The sequence below is a fragment of the Grus americana genome, chromosome 1 (assembly GCF_028858705.1).
Source record: "Grus americana isolate bGruAme1 chromosome 1, bGruAme1.mat, whole genome shotgun sequence".
NCBI classification, from domain to species: domain Eukaryota; kingdom Metazoa; phylum Chordata; class Aves; order Gruiformes; family Gruidae; genus Grus; species Grus americana.
In genome coordinates this window covers 45469775-45497369 of record NC_072852.1, presented here as the reverse complement: position 1 = coordinate 45497369, position 27595 = coordinate 45469775, and the positions used below count along the sequence as shown (strand labels likewise).

The following is a 27595-nucleotide window of genomic DNA, read 5'->3' as shown; positions in this document are numbered from 1 at the left end:
TGAAGCAAAATGATTTTTTTTTTTTTTTTTTTTGTGGATGTTTCTCATACTCCATGTTCCTAAGCATTAATTTCTGTCTCTGCACATTTGAATTAGGATGTGTGGCATGGCAGCTGAAGAGGTTGAAAATTAGTACAGCAGTACTACATCCTTTCATGCCTTATTTTTTTCACAAAGTAAAAAAGAAATAAGCACAAGAAATAATCAATTAAATTGCTATAGCTATTTCATTTTATGCCCTTAACTAATTCTGATCTAAGTTCTCAGAGGAAAGAAACCACTAAAATTCTTTGAGGGCAGCAGAGCTTATCTTTGCATTGCCATCAAAAGCATTTTTCGCTAAATTCAGGACAGAATAGGTCTAAAATTCAATGTGTTTTTCAGATAGTCACTTAAGAACGCTAATTTCTATTGACATATTTGAGATGAACATCACTATTCCAGTTGCAAAAGTGGTTTCTCAGTATAATTTCCATAAATATCTATCACAGAGAAAAAAATTCCGAACAATTTGGAGTACAAAAAGGTCATATATTTTCTGCAGTGACAGCAGATAATGTTTTTGCACATATTTTAGTATTGCTACCCAAAAATCTTGATAAAAAATGCTTATAGATTTAAGTTCTCCTTTTATATACTTTCCTTAGTCACTTAGGCCTATTTGTGTGTTCGCCACAGTGTACTGTTGGCAACCCAGTAATATATGTTAAATGTACTCAGCAACTTTGGTCTTCACTGAAATGACTTTGCAGAGCAGAACTGTGTAGCTGCCCAAACATCTTAGGGTATTTTCCAAACAGATCCAGAAATGCTGTGTTCTCTTACCCCTCCATTTAGCATGTAGCACCTGTAACAAATCCTAAAATACTCATAGCATCTTCAAATTTTGCATTGACTTTTCATCTAGTTTGAATGTCTCCTATGTATTCTTTAGAAGAAACCAATTTGTAAGAAAGAGTGCGATTAGCAGAAAGAATGCATAGTTGATGCTCGTGTTCATGGAGAGCTTCTTTTGAGGAAAAACGTAGCTGAAGGGAGAACCTGTTTATTCCTTCACTTATCCGGTGTGTTTGATAGTTCTTCTAATAAAATCTTTGATATCGAGTGCTTGGTAACTTGTATATACTAGTCTGTTTTCAATATCATGTCACAAAGACAATTGTTATGTCCTGCTTTTATTTTCCAAATATTCTAAAATCCCAAATATGGATGGATTAGGGTGCTTCAGGATGTTACTGCTGTTAAGGAAGGAGTCATATTCTTGTGCTGAAATGATAGATTCGGGCTATTAAGCATCTCCGTTGCAATTTTGATGTTTTTGTTAGAACCTTGCATTGTGGCTAATACTTCTTCGTTTTACTTCCTTGTGAAATTTTTAGTGGGATTTGTCATACAAAGATTTGCGACTAGAGTGGATCCCAGTGTCACAGATTTATCATTAAAGAGTAGAGTTTAGTTTTACTCCAATTATTCACAAAACAGCCTGAGATCTATAGCACCTCTCAATTTTCTGCTATGGCACATCCCTATGTATCAATAAGCATACATACATTACTCTTAAACTGCTATAAGCTGTTAATTGCCCTTTCTGAAGAAACAAAAAATCTAAGTTTTCTAATGTAATGCTTAAAGGAACATGGCAAGAGGTAAAAAAGCTACCTGAAACTGTGATTTGCTAATTGCTCTTTATTTACTGTTCCCCCAAACCTGCTGTGCAGCTATGGAGCAATTGTTTAAATATAAATTAAAAAAGCAGACAGCTAGATGTTCGAAATATATTTTGCAAATCTCTTCAAATCTACTTAATCTTTTATCAAAACATTTGACTTAATGAAACCTTGGTCCTGCATGCTTAGACACATGGGTGGTTTAATGCTTTTGTTTTATCTCTGAGTAAATGGTGACTGGATATTAAAAATTCCCAGTTTCCTCTAAACTTTGCAGCACAAACTCTCCATAAAATTAACATCTTCATCAAAATGAGCATAAACCTAATCCAGTATATTCTTTTTTCTTTTTGTGTGTGTTTTAAAACACATTTATAGGATGCTCATTCTGAAAACAAGTTAGATACTGCTACTCTGTCATAAAAATGTAATCTTCCTTTTGTTCTGTTCTGGACACTGTGCACTTTCTGGGCAACAGAGGCATGAACTAAATTCATTACTGTATAACAATTTAACGTGAACATTTCCTGCAAGAATTTGTGGAGATCGTCTTCCTACCTTGTTACTCTGACTACATCTTCGTCTGCAGGATCTGCTGAGTTTCTCCCTATTCACTTTTTCTGAAAGCAGAGGCTTAGCTTTGCTTTTACAGTCTCACACTGACCTAAAATTTTCAGGATGTCATCCATTTCCATCCTTAGCACGTGACTTCTCCCGCTCTCCAGACAGTTTCCCCTCTATGCCTTGCAACGTTTTGTTACCCGTTGCTTCACTTTAGAAGAGTTTTGAATAACACTTCTTTATATCACTCCTTAATCATTCCTGTCACCTTCATTACTTATTGTTAAGCAAGTGATGACAAATTTTTAGTCTTTCACTTTTTTTTCCCCAACTCTTTGATCCAAATAATTAAAGTAACTAGGAAATCTGTGACAAATATTCATTCTATTCTTTTGTTTAAATGTTATATTCTCATTTTATAATACCTGTGGCCTAAGTTTTCAGACTTTTGCCTTTGGGGTGAAATTATTTCTATTTGCAAATAAAAAAGTGGCCTAATCTTAATTAAAACTTAGAGTGCTGTATAAATATAAATATTTATTGGTATATTTAGTAGTAATATATTCCATCTTCACATTTATATTGAAAGGCTTTCATTGCACATTTTTGCTATGATTATTATTGTATTACTACACTCCCAACAGAGCTCCAGTAAAGGACTAGGACTCCATTTTGTTGTAAAAAAAAAAAAAAAAAAAAAAAGTAAAACCTAGTTCCTGCTCCAGAGCATTTATAGTACAAATTTGCCTTGTCGTGTCCATTGCTCATACTGCTGTGGAACAGAGGGCATTAGTGTAAAGCCAAGGTAGCACCATGACCTGTGCGATATACGTGGCAGACATCACTTACCGGTTTTAGTATCACAGGAGCTCTGCGAATATCACTCACAAGACTCAGGCTAATCTGGTCCGTTCTGAATATTCTTGTTCCTAAAAGCATCAAAGTTATTTTAACTTGGGTGACTAGTTTACTGTTCCTACAGCAGAAAAACTAAGATGCCGTCCAATAGAATTCATGGGTGCGATGATCGACTTTGTAAGTATTGAGAGATGAACTTGGCTAAATTGCATAATTTGACTTTTGGCAGCTGATGGCTGTAATGGCATCTACTCAGGAGAACGGTCTGCCACACAGTTGTTGTCCTGGTACACCGCATAAATCCTGGTACGCTGCATGAATCCGAGTGTGCTCACCACGTCGTAACTGAGCACGTGCCCTCACCCCAGCTCCATGCCTGTTTTTTTTAATGGGAGAGAGGCTGGGGCTGCAGGCATGCAGCCTCCATGAGGTCCTTAGTCTAAAGAACTGTAGGACATGGTATTCAGGGCTCCCTACATAACACAACTACTTCGAGGGTCTGTGCAATGTTTTATATTTATGAGTAAATAGGCATCATGGAGCACGCGTGACATTTCTGCTAAACGACATATATCAATATATGACACAGAGCCACAAAGCTGAAGAACATGTCTCAGAAAGTGATAAATGGATCTTCTAATATATTCCCTACTTTATTCCAGAGAATTACGGAATAGCAAATCTCTACGTTTCTAGCATGGGTTTTCTTATTTACTACATATTCCTCCTCCAAAGTAGAAAAAGGGAGAAAGAGGAGATGGGATGACAGCCAAAGAAATACAAGCTAGGAGGCAAACACAGGGATGGCAGGAGCCAGACGTGTGGGTGAGCATATTTCATAATAGTTTGCTCACACACCTGAAAACTCCAGGAGATGAATGAAACCGGAAGGTTATTTGTACATGGTTAGTTTAGGGATTGTTCGTAGTCAGCATAAGATTAGACACTGGGATAATTTCAGATTGTATTTAACATCATATATTTGGCAGCCTGTTTAGGGAGCTTACGAATCAATGGAATACAACTCTCACCGGCCCTGGTTTCGTAAGGTTATATTAGCAAATGCCTTACTTAAACACACCGACTTGCTAAAGTAAAGAACATAGTGTATATTTAAAGTCATGCTTAGCTGATTTACATTGTAGAGTTCACTGTTACTTGTACAAAGGGTATCAGTGAAAATTTTAATGTCTAATGTTTCATTTGGTCACAGTATACACACAGTGCCTTTCATGAGACGTCAGAAAGAATACATCACTTTTCTCTGATCTGTTATTTTGGGATTCATAAACTTTGAAATGTATGCCATTTTATCCTGCATTGGAGGTATAAATTTAGGTTTAAGAATGTAGTCGATTATCTTTCTGTCTGTATCAGCTTCAGGGTCATTTGACATTTGTCAAATGAGTTTTCATGTGGAACAAGATAATTTCACTGCAAGAATTAGTCTTGTTGATTCTTTATCGTTAACAATCTTCTTGTGCATCCGTCTTGATGAAAATGCAAAACACATACCCATTATCCTTTGGTTTTAATGTGCTGGAACAATAGATTGTTTTATCATTTGTTTAATGTGCTTCTTTGGAATGAATATGCAATTTTGTGTATATTTGTTAAACATTACATGATTTGTTAGGAACATCTACATCCACTAACCCTTAAACCAGATTTTAAATAGCATAACAAGATCACAGTATTATGTTTTATGCCTAATACTCTCCATAATAAATTTTTTAATGTATGAATAGGCCTTACATGCTGCATTTGAATAAAAGATATAAATTAATGACATGAGCCAATAAATGAAATCAACTTTAAGCTTCAGTAGGTTCATATTTATTAATCAATGTTCCCATTAACATATGAACCAAAATATGTATCATTTGTATTTTCAGATTAGATCACCTCAACCCAACAGTGCGCATGCAGCTCTAAGAGTATTCTACAAATTCATAAGGTAGTTAACTAGCAAGCCAGTAAAAACTAATATCTGTGAGCATGGTCAGCAATAACATGAATCAAAAGTAATTTGCCACTCAAAGGTCTGTATTGGCCCTCCATTGTCAAGAGGCAGAGGAAGGTCCACAGGTGTGACAAATCAATTCCACATTTGTTACTGATACACTATGAAGAAAATTATTGCCATTTTGCTACTGCTCTGCTAATGCTGATAAAATAGCTTAGTGATAAAAGATTTGCGAGAAAAATAGAAGCAGAGACTGTGCTGAGGATAAGCAAAGGATAGATGTATCTTGGTTAATGCTTACCTAAGTAGTCGTATCAGGAGATTTTAAAAATCGGGTGGGTTTTTTTTTTATTTTAGTGCAAACAAGTTCCCAACATGTCTGAAATAGATATAAACATAGAAATAATTTTACTTGAGATCCAAAAATGTAAAAAAAATCATAGGTTTGATGGGGCGAAATTAAATACTCATACTTCTTCGGAATCTTGATTGGAAAATATCAGCACTAGGAAATATTAAATAATCTTCATTAATATTAGAAGGTACTATCAATCTCTAGGTGGAATTAGTCCAAGAGGAGTTGTAGAGGGCTTATTTTACTTGGTTCAGTCTATAGTAGATGATCCAGCTTGCTTGACATTGCAGCTGGAGAGTGTAGTTTGGACACCTTTAATCTGGTAGAATCCATGGTTACTAAAAAGAACAAAAAGAAATCATATGTATAATTCCTTTGCCTTAGAAACTTACTATCATGTTATCAAATTATTTTCTGCAGTAATCCTAGAATAAAAAAATTCTTTTAGAAGTTTCACTTATGAAGAATGTTCTTTATCATTAAAAACATATAAAAATTGTATCAGTGAGGACCATATCCTTGATTTTCACAGGAGAAATCTGTGGGGGAAAAAAATGTCTCCCAGTAAGAATGTCATTGAAAAGTATTAAAATCTTGATTAAAATTAAGTGGGTACCTTTGGCTTACTATTTGAAATATAGACTTTAATTCACTCTACTGTGCTTTGACTTCAACAGACTGGGAGTTACACTTAAGTTGGAATTTCTTCAGTTTGCACATGCAGATCAGGGCTTTGATATTCTTTAATTGTAGTTCTGCGGTAAGGTTAATTTCCTTTCTGGATTTTTACTCATATCCTATCTATCTATTTGTTGTATGGTCATGTTTTGTACAATCAGTAGCACAGATGGTGATTTTAATACAGATACACTCTGTAGCAAAATCTAATAAAACTACACATGCAGAATAGTGGGGGTTTCATAACAGATGTGTCCACTCAAAATAAATCTAAACAATCTCAAAGTGTCTAGGTGACAATATGCAGACAAAGAATACAAAATTTCATTTGGGGAAGGCTGTTTTTACTCAGAGGTAAATATATTAATGTAATGAGAAGAGGAAAATGGGTTTGCAGTGCAAATAGCTAAATAATTCATTTTAACCTGAGTAGGATTTTTCAAACTGAACTGTATGTCTTAAGCATGTGTATTTATCAGTTAAACGCTTATGTACTAAGAGCAATTACATAAAGCCCTGGAGGCACATTATTTTATTTATATTCAATGTCCTGGATACTGAAAATACTTTTGTATGTCTAAACATATATATCCATATATAATTATATACACCATGGGTGTGTGTGTGTATAAAAGGAGAATATCTGTGTATATATTATCATATATATTGTGTATATACACACACTATGTATGTATATTTCAATAATCAGACATTGTTGAAAGCAATGGAGATGGTAATGTTTCTGCCAAATACATCCTCAGCTCTGACCAGCTGGAAACCAATACCTGTACTAACAAAAAACTCTAAGGCTTTTGTATCCTGGTTTGAGTACTTTACTAGTGTCTTTCTGAGAGTAATAACGAAAGAATAATAATTTTGCTACTCTTTTGCTGGTTAGGAAAAAAAAAGCGAGATAAATTAGTCAGCAGGTGTCAACTACATACTGTAATACAACCATGTAATTGATATTTGTTATTGTTTTTCCATTGTGCTAGTCTCTGTAAAAGACAGTTCTTTCACTGTATCATATTTCATACAATTTTTGTGACAAATTAAAAGTAGCACATTTTTGTTTACATAGATGAGGGTTTCTGAAGAAAATGTACTGAAATGCACCTTGTAATCTTCTGCGAAAAATCTTGACAGATATTCTTTTTCATAATAGCAACTGCACAATTGCTTTAAATGACTCCTATTCTGTTTACAAAGTGTTGCCAGTACACCGTAGAAATAAATGGTGCGTGCTCTAGACTACGTGCAGTAGCACAGGACAGTTATTTACACAGTAACAATTTGGTTTAGAACGCGTAATGAAGCAGAGGAGACTAATACACCTTTCGCCTTATTACCAGCCTCAAATGTTAGTGCATTATTACATGTAAAGTATAAAAATGACCGCTGATCCAGGCACGTGGTGTTGAGCAGGAGTCAGGGCTCAGCGGCGGTGTGCAGGGATGGCGGGGGGTCCCCTGCTGCAGCCAGCTGAGTGCCACAGCTGTGGGCTGCCCCTGGACCACGGGACCCTGTGACAAACAGAAGCGACCTTCGTAGACACCTCAATAAAACACTGATTGCCAGGACCTGTCGATAGTTATCACGAGCACAAAGCACCAACAGTAAAAGGTCACACGTGTGGTTAGTATTTTCATGTTTTGCCAGTTAAAATTATGAACCTATCGGAGATTCAGAGAATCTCCAGTCATCTCTGCATATTGTCGTTCATTATTTGCTCTTCAGTGGCATGAAAGCAGAGCCTGAAAGTGCTGGCCACCATACAAGCAGGATCGCAGAGAGCAGTGCCTACGTCAAGATTACAAAAATAAAATAATCAAGACATACCAGAAGCTGCAGGGAGCAAGATGGTTTAGCTTTCTTTGACAGAACTTGAAGCATAGAAGGTAAAGACTTACTTAAACCATCAAAGAACTGTAACCGAGGGCTGGAGCTCAGTGTACCACCTCCTTCTTTTGCCACAAGGTAAAGACTCCCCCACTTCTTGTCTTTCACAACGCTCCTCTGATCAGTTTAAAAAGTGTTGCTGTAACTCTGAATGTACGTTCTCGTGAAGAGCTCACTAGCAAATGCTGGATTTCTCGTAATGACAAGGCAACACTTCTTGGCCGTTAAGGAGTAAGAGTATAGAGATTTCATTGCAATTTCCGCTTATTTAAACTCCACATAGCACAACCGTACAAGATTTGCTTTCACTAGGCCTACTACTGTCTAATCTCCAAGGGTTATAAAGACTCCCTCATGAGGATGATTTCACCTTAATGAGTATTTCTCCATAGCAATGAAAGCTAAACAGCAATATTAATAAAAGGTCAACAATCTCAAAAAGGAAGGAAGAGAAAAATTTATGATGTAAAAATGTTGAAAATATGCATTACTCAGAACTCCTACAGGTTTTTTCTTTGAATAAAGTAGTATTTTTCTTGACACGTCAGGACATGTTTTAAAGGGTTCAATTGTGTAAAGTTTCTGAAAAGCTCACCACTTAAATAGCAATAAACCACACTGGAATACAGGGAAATATAAAATAAACCTAGCTGAGGTTGTCAGTCAGACATGAACATTTAGTTTACCAGTGAATTTTCAGAGTGCTACAAAAGCCCTACTTGCAAATTTGTCTGATTCTTTTTGTTTTAAGTAGTTGAATGGGAGAGAAGACAAAGTGCTAGGTTAAAAAAAAAAAAAAAAAACAACAAAACTGTTATGTTTTTTTCTTCACCCAAAGTGAGCCCAAAGTGCATTATTAGTGCTGAAGGTTTCATTCCCCACCTTCCAAAGTTATTTTTGCAATCTGAAAAGGTGTTTTTCTTTTCTTTTGTTCTCTCAAAGTGCGGCTAGTGTTGATTACAATGCTACACGGTCCGTAGTTATTTTAACTCCTACCTGTTGTGAAAATAAAGCTCTAAGTCCATATTTGTGCTTTCAAATACAACTAGTTGCAAAGCTCAGAACCTGCATTGCTGAATGGAAAAAGTCAAGCATTACAGTTGTAAAGCTGTCTTCAGGGAGATTAATTTTTATCTGTTGTTTTAAGACTCTGTATGGATTTATGAGAAATGTGGTTTATGAAGTCAGAATGTGCATTTATGATAGCCTGAAGAGCATCTGACATTCACTCTCACTCTCTCAAATGCTACATATATAGCCAGTCATCAATCCTATGCAGTTCATTTGAGCATGATACTGAAATGTACTGAGATTTTAGCTTCCACTTGGGGAAGAAAGATTCCCCTCGCTGCAAGCCAACACCTCACTTTTCCACGTGTATTTATTAATTTCATTTTATACATGGATAGCCCCAAAATTCTGTATTTGCTTCTCTGTTGGAAAAAATTAAATTTGTTTCATGCCTTAATCCCTTCTTTATTCCATCTACCAAAGTCAGACACTTCAGTAGATGAGAAGGAATTTACATTATTAGACAAGTTTGTGAATCTTAGGCTTTCATCCGCTGTTCTCTAGTAAAGAATGTTGAGAAGGCGGCTGAGCCACGCACACCACCTCTCCCCCTGGGTTTTCAAGAACACTTTGGTGGTCATATTTCTGAACCATCTCACTAGTGCATGTTTCATCACTGTTATTCACAAGTGAGGCAAGCTCCCTACTTGGGCTCTTCCTTTGATCAGTGTAGAAAATGAAGCCAATCAGAATTTGTGACTCAATCCCATTGATTGCAGGAAATAATTAAAACATTGTTGATCTTTATGACAGGCTAAGAAGGTCATCATTAGTGGATGACTAAGTAGAATTGGTTCGGTCATGTTGATTAGTATATAAGTTTTTACAGGGAAAAGGAAGTCTTACGAGAGTTTAAATGGCAGGTGTCAGGATGGTATCTGCCAAAACCACCTAAGCCAGTTGCACTGCTTTACGTATTAAAATTCAAACAGGTCTTGTTGCAGTGCAATCAAGCTGCTAATCCTGAAATCCTTTGTAGTGCTCCAAGCGTGTCTCTTCAGGGCAGCTGGCACTCAGTTGGTACCTCTGCTTCTCACCACGAGAGCTTGTGATCCAACCGCTGTCCTGCGGGGCCTGTGGTTACGTCCACTTCTGTGCTGTTTACTGGAAGACCCTGTAGCCTGGCATGTGCAAGGCTTCCTCTGGGATCCTGCAAACAGCGACAGCGTGATGTAACTCAGAAGTGGTTTCTTTCATGCCAAATATGCTTTATTGTGCCAAAAGGTGCCATGTCATGGTTTTGCCTTTCCTGCCTGGTCTCTTATCTCATTTCAGGGCACATAATACAACATAAACAAATAGGCAGGGACGTGTGCAATACTCATATGTAAGAATGTAGGGGTTTCCCCCAGTTCTTCAGGGTGTATATTTTAGGCATGTTTGAAAATAGGACCACTCAATTGGAATATGTTTAAAGCCTAGACATGGCTAATCTTCTTGGCAGAACAAATTTAAAATCTTAATAACGTATCTACTTTCAGACAAAATTTAATTGCTCATTCAAAAAACTTGCCGCTACAGTGTAAAAAGACTTCCATTCAAATCTTTTCATACTAGTTTGATTACTCCTAAACCATCACATTACAACACCTATTCAGAGTTCTCGGTTTTGATTTCCCAAGTTGTCTGTTGTGCAAACTTATCAGTGATTTATTCAGTGATGAAAATATGTGTGAAAACATATGTAGGTAAGCGTACAGTATGCTATGCTGGAATTGCTCTAATTTGGCAATCATGAGGCAGCAAGTGATTACAAAGCAGTGGGACAAGAAGTATAAGCTGAAAAGTTAGGGATGGAAAGACTTTCAGACACCACTGTGACAATTTCTGTTGCCTTTGGTTTGTAAATTGCATTAACTTTGTAAACTGGAAGAATCTGCTAAGAAATTCCAAATCCTCAGTAGATTTTTCTCTGCACTTGTATAACATCCCCTGCCCCTGTAACGGAGAATGTATTTCTGCCCCTTGGGTACCACAGGTACTGGTTTTGCATCCCCTCTGAAACTGTGTTGAAGTGGAAACTTGTGACCAGCAACTCCTGGGCACTTACTCATGCTGCTTCTGATATTCTGCTGATAAACTCAGACTGAGAGGATGGAGGCATGAATGTTGTAAAGTACTGAAGCTAAATATGTCACACCTCAACTGACAGAGTCATTAAAATTGCAGTAAAAGCTGAAACGATCCAGTGGGATTCTAATTAAATATTGAAAGTCTCTTTTGAACAGGATTATTAAAAGATTCCTTTTTACTCATGGAGAAATACAATTAAAATTTATATTTTGGCATAGCCGTGGGATTTATGTAAGTCCTGTTCTTACAATTTACAGCAGGTATCCAGGTGACCCCACTGAATGAGATGCATCTTTTCTAAACCTGCACTCAGGAGCACATAAAATCTCATGTAATTGCCTTAGTTTGGTTAAAATGTCCTTCCCCTCATGAAAAAAATCTCATTTTACAATACCTGTTTTTACTCAGATTCAAAAAAGGATCAATTTGTTTTTTCCTGAAAAAGTTTTACAGGTGTGCATCCCGTGCTGTTTTTCCTCCACCAAGGAGTGAAAGAAATATAGTCTATTGTTTGTACAAGATCCTGATAATACAAAATGCTGATTACAATTCCTTTCAAAAGTTGCATATAAAATGTCAAGAAAATGTATGTGCATTTCTGGCCCTATAAATAAAATAAAATATTAAGAATGACAAATTTATTATACAATTGAAGCAATTTCAATCATCCTATTTAAAGATCTTTGAACTTTCTAACCAGTGGCTTCTGAAAGGCTGTGTTGAGGTTATCACAAATTAGAAATATAACTGGAAAAGGCTATTTTTATGTTTATGAATCAGGATTTAAATTTCCATTGAAGCAGAAGGAAATCATCTCAGTCTCTAAGCATCCTTTATTCCCCATACTACACTTAATATTTACCATATAAAATTTTAGACATTGATTAAAGCTTAACACAAGCTATCCCTGTCAAAATGAAAGCAAAGTTAGAAGGCGGACCCAGGGTCTGAATTATGTTCTTTGTAGACTGAAATCTGGTATTTAACATTGTTTAAATATAGACTGTTATGATAGAATAATGTAGGAGGACATCCAGGTAGACAATTGCACTGGTCTCTGAGAGACTTACATAAATAAAAGCTGGATGGAAAACTGCCGTAATACAATCACAAGAAGTTTGGTTTTGCATGCTATCCATGTAAAAAGAAATGCTTTCTTGATAAGAAGAGATTAAACAAAAAGCCTTCTAGATCTGTCAGCTGTAGCAAAGTGAAACATGGTTATCAGTGAGTTTAATTGCCTAGGACAGATTTCTTTCAATATTGCAAAAATCAAAGAAATAAGTTCAGTGGTTTAAGGTGGGGCAAGTTTATATCAAAAGCTTAAAATAATTGTCTTCCTTTAATGCCTTACAATTTTGAAGTGATCCGGGTTCTTACTGGTTTTATGGGACTGTAACATTATATATCTGTGTTTAGAGCCTCTGTTAACAACAAAAAAATTATATTTAATTTGTTCTAAAACTATTTAAATTAGTGATAAATGCAATAAGTCAAAGTAGAAAATTTGTAATAATTAAGTAAAAAATATTTCTACTGTTTTAAATATTAGAAGGAAACCTACAAAAAGAAACCTCTGTAAACATTTGGCCTTATATATTTGTAAATTAAATTAAATATCTTTATATCTCTACATACTATAATCATTTATTTAATGGAAAGCAAAATTAAATCAAAATGATTACAGTAATTACATTTAAATCCTTTACTGGTGGATGGTTTTAAAAACAATTTAAATAGCAAAAACATTCAGGAAAAAGTCAGTAGAGAAATTGATTATGCAACAATTTTAAAAATTAGAATAGGATTTTATTTAGCCTACACAGAGGCTTTTGAAAACATATACCTAAATTTATTTTTTTCCCTGTACCATACTGTGTAGAGTACTCTGTACTGTATACCCACCGTGAGAATGGAAGTATGCATCCATAAAGTAACTGGAATAGTTTTCCCCACCGTGCCTGAGAAGTGGGCAGGAAGGATAGTGCATAATGCCATATTGCAGGCATGGTTTTTGCTTCATAACTTGAGTTATTTCTGGAATTTCTGCAGTCCTTTGGTGGTATTTATTTTGCTTAAATTTAGCCATTATAATGGGAGCCTCTAGTTTAAGATAATTGTCTGTTTTCCCTTCAGTCAGGAGAAGAGATACGCATGTCGTTCGTCCCACCTATTTCAGACATAGAAGACTCGCTGGTGATGTTTCTCTCTCCAACGTTTATAAAGCAATCAGATAAGCACTTTAATCTAAAAGTCTTCAACTTTTTGACTATTCAGTTATCCTGCTCTGTGCCAGCTAGATAAGTTCAAGATCTTCAGCTCAGTTATTGTAATTCTGCCTTAAGTCGCTGGGTGATACGGCGTGCCAAAGGCTGCCACTTAGCATTTTTGCCCTAAGTAGACTGTGCTCTGTGCTGGGGTCAGATATGGAGAATTCACTTTTTAGAGAGCAGCGGCACTGCGAACAAGGCCTCAGGAGCCGAGATTTCAAGCAAAATAAATTCTTAGGTTTAGGAAAAGTACCCAGAATTCTATCCTTGTAATTTCCAGGATGTGATATACATTGATAGTAACAACAGCTCCTCCCCCGAGGATTTCAGAACACGTACGGGGAAAGCCTAGTGGTGAGGGCGTTATGTTGTCTGGTCCCTACCTAGTCACTATTCTCTGATTCACCCAAAATCTTACCAGGTAACACCACCAGCAATCATCTCGGACTCCCAAGCCCTGAGCCCCCCCTGAGCTTTCAGCTACAAAATCATTCTTCCTGTCTAGAGTTATGAGTTTTCCTTCTTGGAGCTGTCAGCCCTACTTATGAACCAAATACCACCGTGATTCATAACAGAAAAAGGAATGCATTTAGTTCCTTTCCACCAACCTGGAGGGATTTCAACTTAATATTTGAACAGGGAAATATTTTCTTACATATTTATATCTTATATCTAAACCATATCTGACAAGCTTCTTGTGTTTTGTAGGTTAAGTGCTGCTTTCTTAATGGACTTAAAGTAACTTGATCAGGAAAATAAATTAATTCAGGCTTGTACTTGTTGCAAAGTAGCAGTCACCTTTCGTTCAGCACACGCACACCAAAAAGCCCAAACCACAGGGCAAAAAGCCACCAAACCATCAGACATCTCTCTGAACAAAACCGTAAGGAGTGGAAGAATGCTGGTGCTTTGAGGGAAAGTCTGGCAGTGAGCCAGTTACTGCTCCTAGGAAATCTCATAAAAGCTTTTCCATAGGTGCTCGAGATATGTTTATCAGGAGTAAAGAGACAGGACCAAAGTTCTGTAAATGTAAGACAGATTTTTTAATGGCATTAAACCGAACAGACCAACAAGTGCGTAATAAAAAAATGGATCTATAGTAGGCAACTGTTAACAAAACAAGTGTAATAAATTGGTAGTTGCTTTTCATGGCTATTATAGGTAAGTATATTATTTATTAATAACAAAGTTAATTATCTGAAACCTCAAACTATAGTGAGGTAACAAATTGCCAAACAATTGGAAGGAGAGAACTGATTAAGTTTTAATAGCAGAGGTACCCAGTCATTTATGATTTTATATGTTTAGAAATGGATTCTGACTTTAAACTTCTCAAATAGTTTTAAATTAATTATTATTTTGTAAAATGCCATAAGTAAATGTGGTTGGAAATTATTTTTTCTGCTTCATTTTATGTCTTTTGAGAGACTTGGCACTATGAATAAATCCATTGCATCTTCATAAATCGTTTGTGTTCCAGTTTATTTTTATTCTGTCCAATGAACCTAGTTCAAATGTTGCCATTTTTTATGTGCTGATTTTTCCTCTCTTTTTTGGTTATCCTTCCCAATTTGATGTTTTTTGCAACTACACTGCGAATTTTTTATTTCTTTCATTTGTATGTCTTAGTGTCCTACTACAGGTAGTAATGACTGTTTCTCTTGCTAAATAGATGGAATTTGTGCTATTTTTTACTGATTTATAGTTTTGTGTAATCTTTATTCGTTAAGAAACTATTTTATTATTTCATTGTCCTTTTTCACCAGCATGGGTGATGGGTATGGTTCTATAACATCAGGTACTTCTTAGATCAGTCCTGGCTTACGTAATGATATCCTGCTCTGTGGTGTATTTTAATATTTGAAATTAATATTCCCTTAACACCTGAATTCCAACTAGTATTTTCAACTGTACAGGCATGAGATGTAGATTTGGTCATTTATGGAAATGAAGACCGGTTGTAATTTTGAATACGAATTCTTGAATCCTAACTTCATAAAAAAGTAGGATTCAGTGATGTCTGTAAATAATGTACACAAATCCTACTAAGATTTTAGAGGGAATTTATATTGGTAATATAGTAGCAACGTTTACCAAAACTGTAATTCAGAAAGCTGGGCTTTAGGAAACTTGAAGAGATTTTAGAGTTGAGACAAAAATCTAGAAGTTGTGTAAGGTTATGTTCAGAATGCTTGTGACAGAGTGGGGCTTGAGAAATTGTGCCACTTGTTTCTATGTAACTTTGAAATCCAGAAAACAGAATCTAGATAGATTGAAGTTCTTAAAAGTTTCAGTGTTAAAAAAGCGTCCCTTGTCAGTCACAGAAACTGAATACAAAAGTGAGAAGAATGTTGAAGACCAACACATGCATGAGAAGAGAACAAGCTATAGGAGCGGGGTTTTTAGTTACAGGATATTTTTATGGACTTAAGCTATAAAAGTTAGAAAGGTACAACTAGAAAAATAATACCATTTTAATCTTAAATTCACAACAGTTTCATTTTTCTCAATCAAAAAACAACTTTTCAATTCAGCTGACTGATCTTGGCAAAGTTAGCAGGGAGCCAAATTTAGACTTGCGATAGGAAGCTGTCGTTAGAGTTAACTACGGAGAGACTAGCATCTCTGCCATTTTACACTCACTTCAGATTAGAGTCACGCTGAAATGTGTTCCTGTGGTCCAGGTCAAATCTTGACAGGTATGCTAAATAGGAAAAGAATGTCTGTGATAGCAATTTAGAAAAGGAGTCTAATCATTTGAGGTCCACAATCAGAAGTTGATAAGGAAAAAATCTGTGATGTACTTGATCATATTTTGGCGGGTATTATTTGGACTTAAATGTTTAGGCTGATAGTCCAGTTTTGGGTACAACAATGGAAAATACAACAATGGTATTTATGCACATTTATTTTCTATTAATCTGTCTTTTATTTTTTCTTATTTTGTTTTGGTTTTAGCAGATATGACTTCATCCTCAAGAATGTTATCCCTTACTTTTTCAAAAGAGAACTTTTAGCATGAAACCATTAATAATTATATCAAGAATTATTACCTTAGAGTGTTAAAGAGTATGTAGGTACATGGAAAGCTGTCTGTAGACATGTTTTGTGGTAAATATATTAAGTTGGATATCATAAACATAAAAGCATCAATATAAGAAATAGGTATTTCTCAAAAGTAATATTACTGAGTTTTATCTATATTGAACGATCATTTTCTTACCTAGATCTGTGCTATTACAAAGTCTGCTGTTGTAATGATCATTAGAATTTTAAGAAGACTCGGAGACTACCTAGGAAAAATATTTAGAGTCATTTGTGTCTTCACCTTCACCTATTTCATCACCATCATCCATTCAGGCGTGTTTTCGCTATCTGTGTTGAAAGTTACAGAAATTGTTCAGTGATTAAATTAGCGTGATTGCAATAATTTGCACATTATTGAAAGTTCAAGTTAAATAAGAAATAAGTAATAAACATGAGTGTGATAGCAGTTAAAAACCTTTTGCTTCAACAACCCAAAAAGTAAAAATTCATGTTTATTTGTAAGACACAGGAGAGTTTGCATGCTTCCTTAGGAGCATTAATTCTGCCTTAATTTATTCATTAAATCAAGAAGAGCGAACAAGTATGAGAGCAAGTTAGCTGTGTGGTTCTTCACAGCTTAGACCTGTTATCTGACAGCTACCCTAGAGCTGAAACTTTTAAGATGTGCCAGACTTCAAATTCCATGTTGTTCCTGTATATAGTTACTCTGCATTCATTATAGTAATAAGACCATTGACAGAATAAGCTTTAACAATGATGGATTTTTGGCAAAGAAATTGTTCCCAAACATTCAAAACTCAACTGAGTCCCCCAAAATAATGATACACAATATTGTATTGGTTTAGTTGCCTTTCACTTTGAAGGGATAGTTTAATTTTATGTGATTATTATTTATTTATTTTGTTTAGAAAGTGATGATCCTAGGACATCTAAAGACCAGCAGAGGCTAAAAAAATAAACTGCTGTGGAATATGTGATGAAATTATAAAATTTTGCAGTACTGTCTATAGAATATTCTTATTGAGCTAAAGGACAGTTAAGGATTTGTGTTAGACACAGATGATGATAACTCAAAATGAAGGCATAGTGAAGTCTGTATTTTAATGGAGCATTGAAAGATTATCATATGAAAATCCAGATCTATCATTGGCTGCTAGTTAACATATCCTGTGATTTTATGTTTGTTTCACATAACGTATAATTACTCTCCATAAATCATGATTTTATAATATATATATTGAAGTATATCTCTCTTAATCTACCTGAAAGTCACTTTTATCACTAATTGATAGGTAATTTTGCTTGCTGGGAACCATAATTTCTTTAGTTTGGATTTGAGAACAATTTGAACCATAAAGAAACAGAGCTGAGTGAAGCTATTCAGAAGGAAAAAAAAAAAGTTATTAAATTGCCGATTACTGTGTAAAAAGGGAATCTGTGCTAATGAGATTATAAAGACCTTTTTCTGTTATTTAAGACAGAATTAATTCTCTTATTTAAGCAAAACATTTTAAAGATTGGTGTATTTGTACAACCTCAAAGACACTGACTGTCTCAGACAGTTTTAGTTCCCACTCTTATATTTTCCCATAATTGCTCTGGGTGAAATGTTGCCCTCAAGTCTCAGTCTTGGCACTGAAATCAGTGGGAGTCACACAAGTTCTACAAGGGCTGTAACTTGGAATTTAGTGAGCAGTAAATCAGTCTGACTCATATCACAACAGTTTTCAACATTTATATTAAGGAAGAGTCATTTCAATTGGTGTGTCCCTGAGATCTCAAATGCTGGTCAGAGCTGATTCAAATGATCTTTACAATCAGAATTTAAGCATAAGTTAAAATACACATTTGAAAAAAACTTCTTTTCAAACCATATTATTCAGATCAAAGTAAATATATTTTAATGTAAATTAAATTAAATTAAATTAAATTAAATTAAATTAAATGTCCCACAAAATCTTGGCTGCTGTACACTCCTACCAGGTAGTACTGCCTTAAATCTTCCCTCCTACCCCATGCTTTTGTATTCTAGGACAGGACAGTGTTTTAGGGTGTTTCTGAGTTGGGATTTATGCAATAAATACAATACACAATACAGTTATAGAAGCCTTAAGATTTACACCAGCATTCCAAAAATGGCATCTGTACATCCTACCAGTGTTCTACTGTGTTTAATGCACAAAGTTATCCATTCACTAAATCATTTATTATGATTTTATCATGAAAGCAGAACATTACAGAGAGATCTAACTGCAATTTATCAAAATAAATAACTTTTATATTAGCCAGATCTTCCAACTTATCATAGTATACCATGTAAAAATTTTTTAGGACCTGAATCTTTCCATCCCGTGTATTGTCTGAGAGTAAGATACAAAGTCAGAGGGAAAACAGCTTATTTTCCAGTAGCTGCATAGGATTTTTAATAGCACTACCAATAAATAAAACAATATTTTGAATGCGATAAAACCCACTTGTATATGCACTAAAATAGTCAATGAATATCACAGTAGAGGACTTTTATGCACATATTTTTCTTCACAAAAAAACCACTTAAAATGTATGTTGCAGTTACTACTTTTGCTTTACATCCCTTGTTTCTAATTCCTAGCCTGTTGGCACTGTTTTCCTGTAAGGCCAGTTTGGCATCCGTTGTGTTCTACATGAAGGAACAAGTCTTGGTCTTGCAGTGTTACAAAATCGGTGCCTAACAGCTCTTTCATCTTTCAACCTAAGAAAAAGAAAGGTACCCTAGCACAAAGGACAGAAGATAAAACAAGGCAATGTCAGCTATCCTGTTATTTATAGGTTTCTTTGTCTCCTTAGCAGCCTTTAGTCATTATTAATACGTTTGTGTTTTAAACCTCCATGTAGAGACATAATTTTGCAAATGCCAGAAATGGCCAATATAGGGTTGAAATGTTAATAGATTTAATAAATTGCCTGCTCAGTAGATTTTGGGTTTCTTACGTATATTGACCGCTTATTTTCTTTCTTTCACAGATTGTAGCTTTGCGTGAACAAAACGCACACATTCAAAGGAAAATGGCAGCTGGTGAGGGGCCTGCCGAATCAGAGCACATTGAAGGAATGGAGCCAGGGCAAAAGGTTCATGAAAAGGTATAAAATGTTAGTTTTCATTGGATCACATGATCAATATGAGAAATAATCATATTTCTCATGTGTAAGATTTTTGTAATGTGAATATTTTGTGGGACTTCCCTTTAGAATATTGTCTGCCTACTGAAAGTAGAATCAAAAAAGTGATCTTGTTTAAATGGAAAGGAAATGCAAATGGGCAGGTCCTTGCTTTTTGATAGGGTATTGAATTAGACCCACAGCTTATAAGAAACTTTTCTTGGAATTTTTTATGTAATGCTACAGTTAAGGATGCTATATCCTGCTGAGTGATCCTCTGTATGTCACATACAGAAGAGCAAGGTGTAGTGGCATTTACATGCAAGGGGTCAATATTCAAAATCTGCTGCCAAAATAGTCCTTAAGGGGAGGACACAGACCTAAAAGCTAGAAAAAGTAATTTTCCTCTGTACTACCTATAGATACTCTTCAAATTCATGTCTGTGTTCATACAGAGAAAAGTGAAAAGCATTTTACTTACTTAGCCCTCTTTCAATAAGAAATAGGTATATAGAATTTAGGCTAAATATTTGGTGCTTAAGGCTGAAAGAGAAAAAAAATTAAAGAATAACTTTAGAAACAAGGTTTTCTTCTAAGTCTTAGTTTTCCAGACTGATGAAAAACAAGTTGCTTATCTTCCTCTGTTGCTTTACAGTTATTAAATTGAAGTGCAAGCATAACATAACATTTGGCAGACAGCTGAAATGGGTAGAGTTGCTGCTTGGATCTCTAATTGTGCAGTTATGTCTAATGGCATGTGATGAACAGTGGCATAAATCATATTTATAAAAAATAACACTTGTCATTACTTATTTATTTTATAGGCAATCCAATTTACAAGGGCTCACTTGCACTGCAAGCATTAATTTTACATGTTTTGTGGTTTATTTTCTGTGTGTATTTTTCTTTGAGTAATCTATGTGGTTGAGAAACATAACAGTAAACAGTAAAGTTCAGCTACTTTCCTCTTCCTTGCAAAATCTTACTCTTTGACATATCTGTGAAATTTTGTTAAAACAGTGAACATACAATCACACTGCTTAGCTAAAAATCACTTTTTCCACTTTTTTTGCAAGCTATGTCTTCTGCTTGGAGCCATTGGGCTCATTACTTATAAGCAGAACTAAGTGGAAATAAGAATATCTGTTCTTTAAGAAATCTTCATATTTAAACATTAGTGAAAGGGGAATGAAAAGACATTATTATCATTTTATATGAGGCGTTTCTAGAATATTATGTATAGAAAACTTATATGCTTCATAAAACAATTTAAGTTGATCTTGTTAAGCTGAATTAAAGTCTTGTGCTTACTAATTTTTGCTCCTTATAGTAATGAAAGCATACTAGATAAGAAGTTAAAAGGAGGCAATATTGACACCAGATCAACCAGTGCGCTCTAATTCACAATCTCTGCGCTAGCTGCTCTCTACCTTTCTACTATTACTTTAGTGCCCACTATCAATTCCTCCTTAGTTTGTGAAGTCTCCACTTTGTAAAATACCTCAGTTTAAGCCCAGACTCTAAGCATTCATTTAAAAAATATTCCTTCAACTTCAGCAGTAGGGATGGAGAACAATAAGCTATGACGTAATGGTTTGCACCCTCTTATAATACAAGAGATCACGGTTCCCTATATAATATGGGAAACAGGCTTGTAATAATTCTGCAGAGGTGGATCTGGGGATTAGTGGGGATGGTAAAAATATCATGGACCAGCAGTATAAAGGCAAATGCCGTGATAGGACAGCTAAACAGAACGAGAACCTGCAGGATGTGAAATGTTCCTGAACCTTCCTCGGCACTGGTAAGGCTTCAGCTGAGGTCTTGTACCCAGCTTTGGGTCCCACACTTGAGGAGAGAAGTAGACCATCTTGAGAAGAATTCAGAAGATAACAATAAAAACAGGCAGAAACCTAGAGAATGTAACCTGTGAGAAGAATTTTCAAAATGTAGGCTGAAAGCCTAGAGAGGAAATGACTAATGGGCACAGAATTATTATCTTCAAATATATAAAATGTAGCTTCAGATATAAAGGGAATCAGTCAAGGAGTCTTGAAAATTGGAAACTTTTAAGGATTTTTTTCGGAGAAATAACCTACATTTGAGACAGGATACAGTGCTCAGAGGGTGGTGAGCTAGGTGGCTAGCTCTATGATTCTGTATTACAGGCCAGCCAGAGCACCATTTTAAATTCTATATTCACAAGCACTGTCCTCTGATTGAAGCACCAAGGCTTCCAACAGTAATATATTAATTCCCAATAAAAGTGGTAATATATTCAGTAATTGCTACAGAATTCTGACTACAAAAGCAGTTTTATGAGATAATAAAGCAAAGCATAGGTCCTTCTCATTGACAACTACATGGCCAATTCTTATGTGTGAAGGCTAAGAGGAATTTTAAAATAGAGAAAGCAGAGAAAAAATATTCTGATGATAAAACTAACGAAACAAAGACAAGTAATAAATATGAGAAACAGTTATTGAGTATGTAGAGTAATCCAAGAACATGCAAAACTCCAGACATGGCCATTTTGCCATGTATCAGTGTAATTTTTTTAATGTAAAATAATGAAATCATATTAATTATTTAAATTTGTAAGAAAAGTTTCAAAGGAGAAAGAAAATAAAGATATTATGGCATACCAATGATACAGTTAATGTAGCACTTCTTCTCAGTTCCAAACTGTGAGATGTTTTAGAGAAAATCCATCAAAACAAATATTTGGGATTATTCCTATGCAAGATTTTTTTTCAAAGTTCTATTTTGTTATGTGTAGCATTATATCAGAAACATTTTTTCCAGTCCTATCTGACGTCACTTTGAATAGCCTTATTATTCATATTATGAGCGAAATAAACATATCTAGAGAGAGAGAAAAAGAGATTCTACACTACCAGTATAAAACCCACATGTATTTTTATGGAACTTCACTTCATCATTCTTTTTTTTTTTCTTTTTTTCAGACAAATGTCTATACAAAGGCCAATATTTTGGTTTGAAAAAAAATAAAAATTGTACATATGAAAGACCAACATCAGATTATTTGTCCATCTAACTCATAACCCATTGTGCTGTTTCCTGGGTAATTTTAAGTCAGTATGATTCATTCTGGTTTTATCAAAAACCAATATAAAAGTCTTTGTAAGTGTATGAAGTAATGAGTTACTTAAGGAATCCAATGTCTCTACTTTTATTTGCCATTTTGAGCTATCAATAATTTTCATCTATATCCAATCAATGGTCATGGTCATACTGGAGGAAGGAAATATTTTTCCACAATGTCTGAAGGATAATTTGTCAAGATACCCCAAATATAAGATTTTCCTTACTAAAATAGTAGTTAGTACATTTAAAGACAAATTGGGATGCCTGAACCGTGGCTGAATGTCATGCACTGTCTACCATGTGTAACTGAAGCAAGAAATGGGAATGAGTCTCAGATCCTGATAGGAGGCATGGTGTCCTCTCATTTCTTGCTATAAACTGTGTCCCTTTAAAGTGGTGTTTGCTGGACCCCCAAAAATAAGATCCCAAGAAAAAGTATTTTGTTTTCAAATAAAGTCATTATTTCATGCCGATACTTATTTCAGCTTGATAAGAGCCGTGGAAATTGAATTATTCAATAAAATGGAATGCTTTCAGAAATGCTCATATGCAAATTGGGAAGAATTGAAGTTGCTTTGGAAAACATTTTTTGTCTGTATACCTTAAACGTCCACCATTAAAGGATCTCCTTCACTTACAATGATCTCTTTCCTTGATGGTTCAAAATTCATCGCCTATTTCTGGCCCATATTGGAGAATACTCCACAGTAAGTTCCATGCCACATCTTTTAATTCAAACACATAACAAATCATTGCTGTAATTCTTCTGAAGTAAATGGAGTTTTATCAGAGAAGACTTGGCCTGGGGAATGACTATTTTTATCCTCAAAGATGCCTTGTATGCAAAGGAGGATTCCTGCTTGGCAAAGCACTTGAACGTGGATTTCTGTTACGCTGAAGACATGAAAGCTAAGCATTTAAGTGCAGCGTAAATCAGGATGTTTCTCCTTGGCAGTACACCATTTCTGTTTTTAAACTTGATCGCTGACATTTGTAGCTGCAACTTGTAAACACTGGTAAAATACAAAGCCTATTTGTCCTTATTTGGTGCCTTTTTGTTTTAATATTTCATATATGACTATGATACCAAAAACTTGCTAATAAGGGAACTCTTCCTTATTCCAAGATACATAACTGTACCAGTAAAACTCGTTCTAGTTTTGTGTTTTTACCAACTTTTTATAACAAGTATACCCCACTGGTCCTACCCATAGTAAGGGCAGTTTTAGCAGCACAGTTGTTCCTTTCCCCACAGAATAATATACTAGGACATTTTAGGCATGTGGAAACAGATACGTATGCCAGGTAAAACAGTCTGATAGTTCTGGTGCAACAAAGACCTTTTTCTCCTAAATAAATAATGGTACATTTCATGAGGAACTCAGAGCTGTATATAATTACTTTTTACATATATTAAACATTCAGCTTATTTAAGAATCACGTTTTCTTCTTACTCATAACACTAACACATTCCAATAATTTAATCAAATGGCAGTAGTTTATAAATACTAAAATCTGTTAAAACATTGACAGCAATTATAGATATTGTATCCTGTAGGAGTAAAAGCTGTTTTGCCAAAGCAAACAGAGTGGGCTAAAATCCTTAGAGTGTAGATCAAATAAAATTAAAATGAAATAATATAATAAACGTAACAGATCTCTTTCAGAGCAGTGATTCATGAGAACCTGTTCCATTTTCGGACTTGACTATTTTTGGATTTTTCTCACCACTTTCTATGGTCAGTAGAAAACTGCAGAAGAAAACCTTCCGTTCTAGTTTTTACTTATTAATTTATAACACATGCTCCTTTTTTTTGAATTAATAGATTAAAAAATCTTTCCTTTTAACTGGCAGCATAGGGGAATGGCAGAGAATGGAGTGAAGGCAGGACACGTGGAGCCCTCATCAGAAGCACCAGTTTAAGAAAGAACTTAGTAAGGATCCATCAAAAACATGTTAGCAGCTTAGAGAAAGTTTGCTGTAAGGACTTTTTGGTTTGCTGTTGACTGAGTGCAGTCAGAATATATGATGTATAAAAAATAGTGGGAGACATGATCCTTGCCCCAATGCATTCACATTCTGAACTAGAGAAATAACACACTTCAGACACAAAATACATTTGATAACCAGATGATGAATTTGTTTCCAACCAGTGCAGATATCTTTCTAATCTATCTATCTGGCTTTCTAATCATCTCTTTCTGGATTAATATTGATAAAGCTAATTAAAGAAGCATGTGCTGAGGGGGACTTAATGAAGATTGACACACCTGGGGAGGTGAGGAGTTTTGAGAATGAAAGGAAAAATGGATAAACTTCATGAATCTAAGGAACAGGTCTGGGAGAGTATGCAATATTTTCTCTGAAAGAGTCTAGGCAAATATTCTGTAAGTACTGTTCTGCTTCATAGCTGAGTATATCTGTGTGACTACGAATTCTTAGTGCTCAACACTATAGCATGAGGATTTTACGATACTGAAAAGCTGCATTAGTTATGCATTATTTACATGATAAATCAATAGGCTGCTCAGATCTGTAATTTTTCCAGAAATCGGCTTTTGGTCTGTTTCATTTAAATTAGTTTGTCTTTCAGTCATAAAAACTTCTTTTCCTTTTCACCTGATAGGAACCCCTACATACTGCTACATGTCAAGCCTGTGAAGGCACTGCTTTAAAAGTCTCATTACCTTTGCAGGGGAATTTTACACGTCAAGCACTGTGCTAGCTGACAGCATTGGCTGTCTGACCTTTGCTGAATGATTTACTGCAAGGACTTGCCAGGCCAGTCATTTCTAATAGTAGGCTAGCGTGACTACTAAGAAAAAGGAGTTAGTCAAGGCAGATAGGGTTTGCATGTATAATTTGGTTTGGGCAGCTAACTAGCCCTTATAATAAATTAGCAGGAGCTGATTTCTTTTTCTCCTGTGTAAGATCTCAGAAACTCTTGTAATAGTGTAAAAGAGAAATAGGCAGGCATTCTGGAAGAGAAGAGCAACAGGAAGAAAAATACCTACCCATCAAGTAAACCTTTTTTTTTTTTTTTTTTACTCTACCCCGTTTTGCAAAATGAGTAAAGTGTAACAGATGATTACAGGCATCAGAAAGGAGAATAAAAGCTGAAAGCTGATCAGGAAGCAGAGATATTCTAGATCTTTAAAGTAGTAATAAAAGCTGGAGTTTTTTGATGGCTTGGTAGAAAGAGCAAGAAAGTGAGGATGTTTAGAGTGCAAAGTGCTGGAGAAGGCTATTTTTACGTCAGTATTGTGGTGGGGGAGAAATACATCAGCTGAGAGAATGTGGGCTTTGATAGTTGACTAGAGGTTGGAGAAAATCCAGAGTAACTGAAGAGGACACCTCTAATCATAGAATCATAGAATGGTTTGGGTTGGAAGGGACCTCAAAGATCATCTAGTTCCAACGCCCCTGCCATGGGCAGGGACACCCTCCAGTAGACCAGGTTGCTGACTATGAGACTACTGCCTGACACAGACCAAAAGATGTGGAACAGCCTAGCGAAGTAGCATAGCCTTCAAACCAACCATTTAGAAAGGACTGTGACAGCTTAGGTGTAATGCTATTATTTTTGGTATAACTTTCCCCATTCTGGTTTGTGTGCTGATTATATGGGTGATCATCATACTGGTTTTACTTGTTTAGTTGTCACTTGTGATTGGGCTATCACATAGCTATGTATCTGTGGTAATATCATTTACTTTCCTGTAAACCTTTTACATGAGGCATTTGAATGCAATAGGGGTGGAGGAACTCTACACTATAGTAAAGAGTATCTTCTGGTAACTTGTTACTAATTTGTTCTTACATCTCAAACAGTATCAATAAATGTTACTCTATGCAGCATTTAATTTTACTCTTACTTTCATAAAGTCAAGTGACATGTATAGTTTAGCTTCCTTTGGTGATTATTTTACTTCCTTTTTAGTATTTCTGTACTACAGAATTCAGACAAGTTTATTTGACCTGAGAAAATATACAGTATTTCTGTCTCTCCCCTGATCATCTGGCCTTCATGGCCAGCCTTTCTAAGTCAGAAGGAACATCTCCGTCACTACAGAGCTAAAAATAATCTTTTTTTTTTTTTTTTCCCTGGGATTTGCCACAATACTTTCCAATTTGTCCACCTAACTGTTTTAAAAGCTTCAAAATGAAACAAAACAAAAAAGCCCTATCAAACAAAAGAAACAAACCCCCTGTTTTTAAAGCTTTTAAACTTTATTTGGCATTTCTTTCCTACATTTCTTCATGTTGTATGTATTATTTGTATTATTTGTAGGAATTATCTTGGTTCAAAGAGAGTCTAAACATAACTTAGGTTTTAAAATTGGTACTACTGCTGATCATGTTGTGTTTCCAAACTATTTCTTCACTGATTTATACCATCAAAATTCTGTATATTGCATATGAAGTACAGGAAAGCTTTCATGTCTCAGCTGCCGTATCAGCAGTTGACTGACCAAAAGTCAGAGCAACTGACCAAATACATCCATATTTTATAGAGCAACAGATAGCACCTGCCTTAGTAGAAGATGAAGGGTGAAGTCTCACAAAATGAAATGAGTCAGTGATGTTTCTTTAAGTTGAGATGCCATCCTAGAATAACAGAGAGTGAAAGAGGGATATCCTGGAGTCCAGTCACAATGAGTGCCATGATTTGGCATGTTATAAGATTCAGAGAGAACTTGCATAAACTTGTGTTCTTTGCTTACATGTATTTACAATATTTATATGGGCAAATGAACCTTCACGTAGTTAGTAAATAGAACTTCATGCAGACCTTTGAAAAGCCATTTTAATTTAGACTTTATGTTGCATGTCAAGAAAAATATGTCTAATCAAAAGGGTGTTTTTAACAAAAGTTTTCATGTTTTTTAAAATAACTCAATT

At 35.2% G+C, this 27595-nt stretch overlaps 1 protein-coding gene across 8 annotated transcripts in view; it reads left to right on the top strand.

Annotated features, from left to right (window-relative positions):
* PPFIA2 (PTPRF interacting protein alpha 2) overlaps positions 1 to 27595 on the top strand; it is a 355402-nt gene that overhangs the window by 249882 nt on the left and 77925 nt on the right. For all 8 annotated transcript variants that reach the window (XM_054832748.1, XM_054832813.1, XM_054832758.1 and 5 more), the window contains one exon: positions 19450 to 19566. In XM_054832748.1, coding sequence (XP_054688723.1) covers positions 19450 to 19566 — 117 coding nt within the window. The remainder of the gene's footprint in view (positions 1 to 19449; positions 19567 to 27595) is intronic.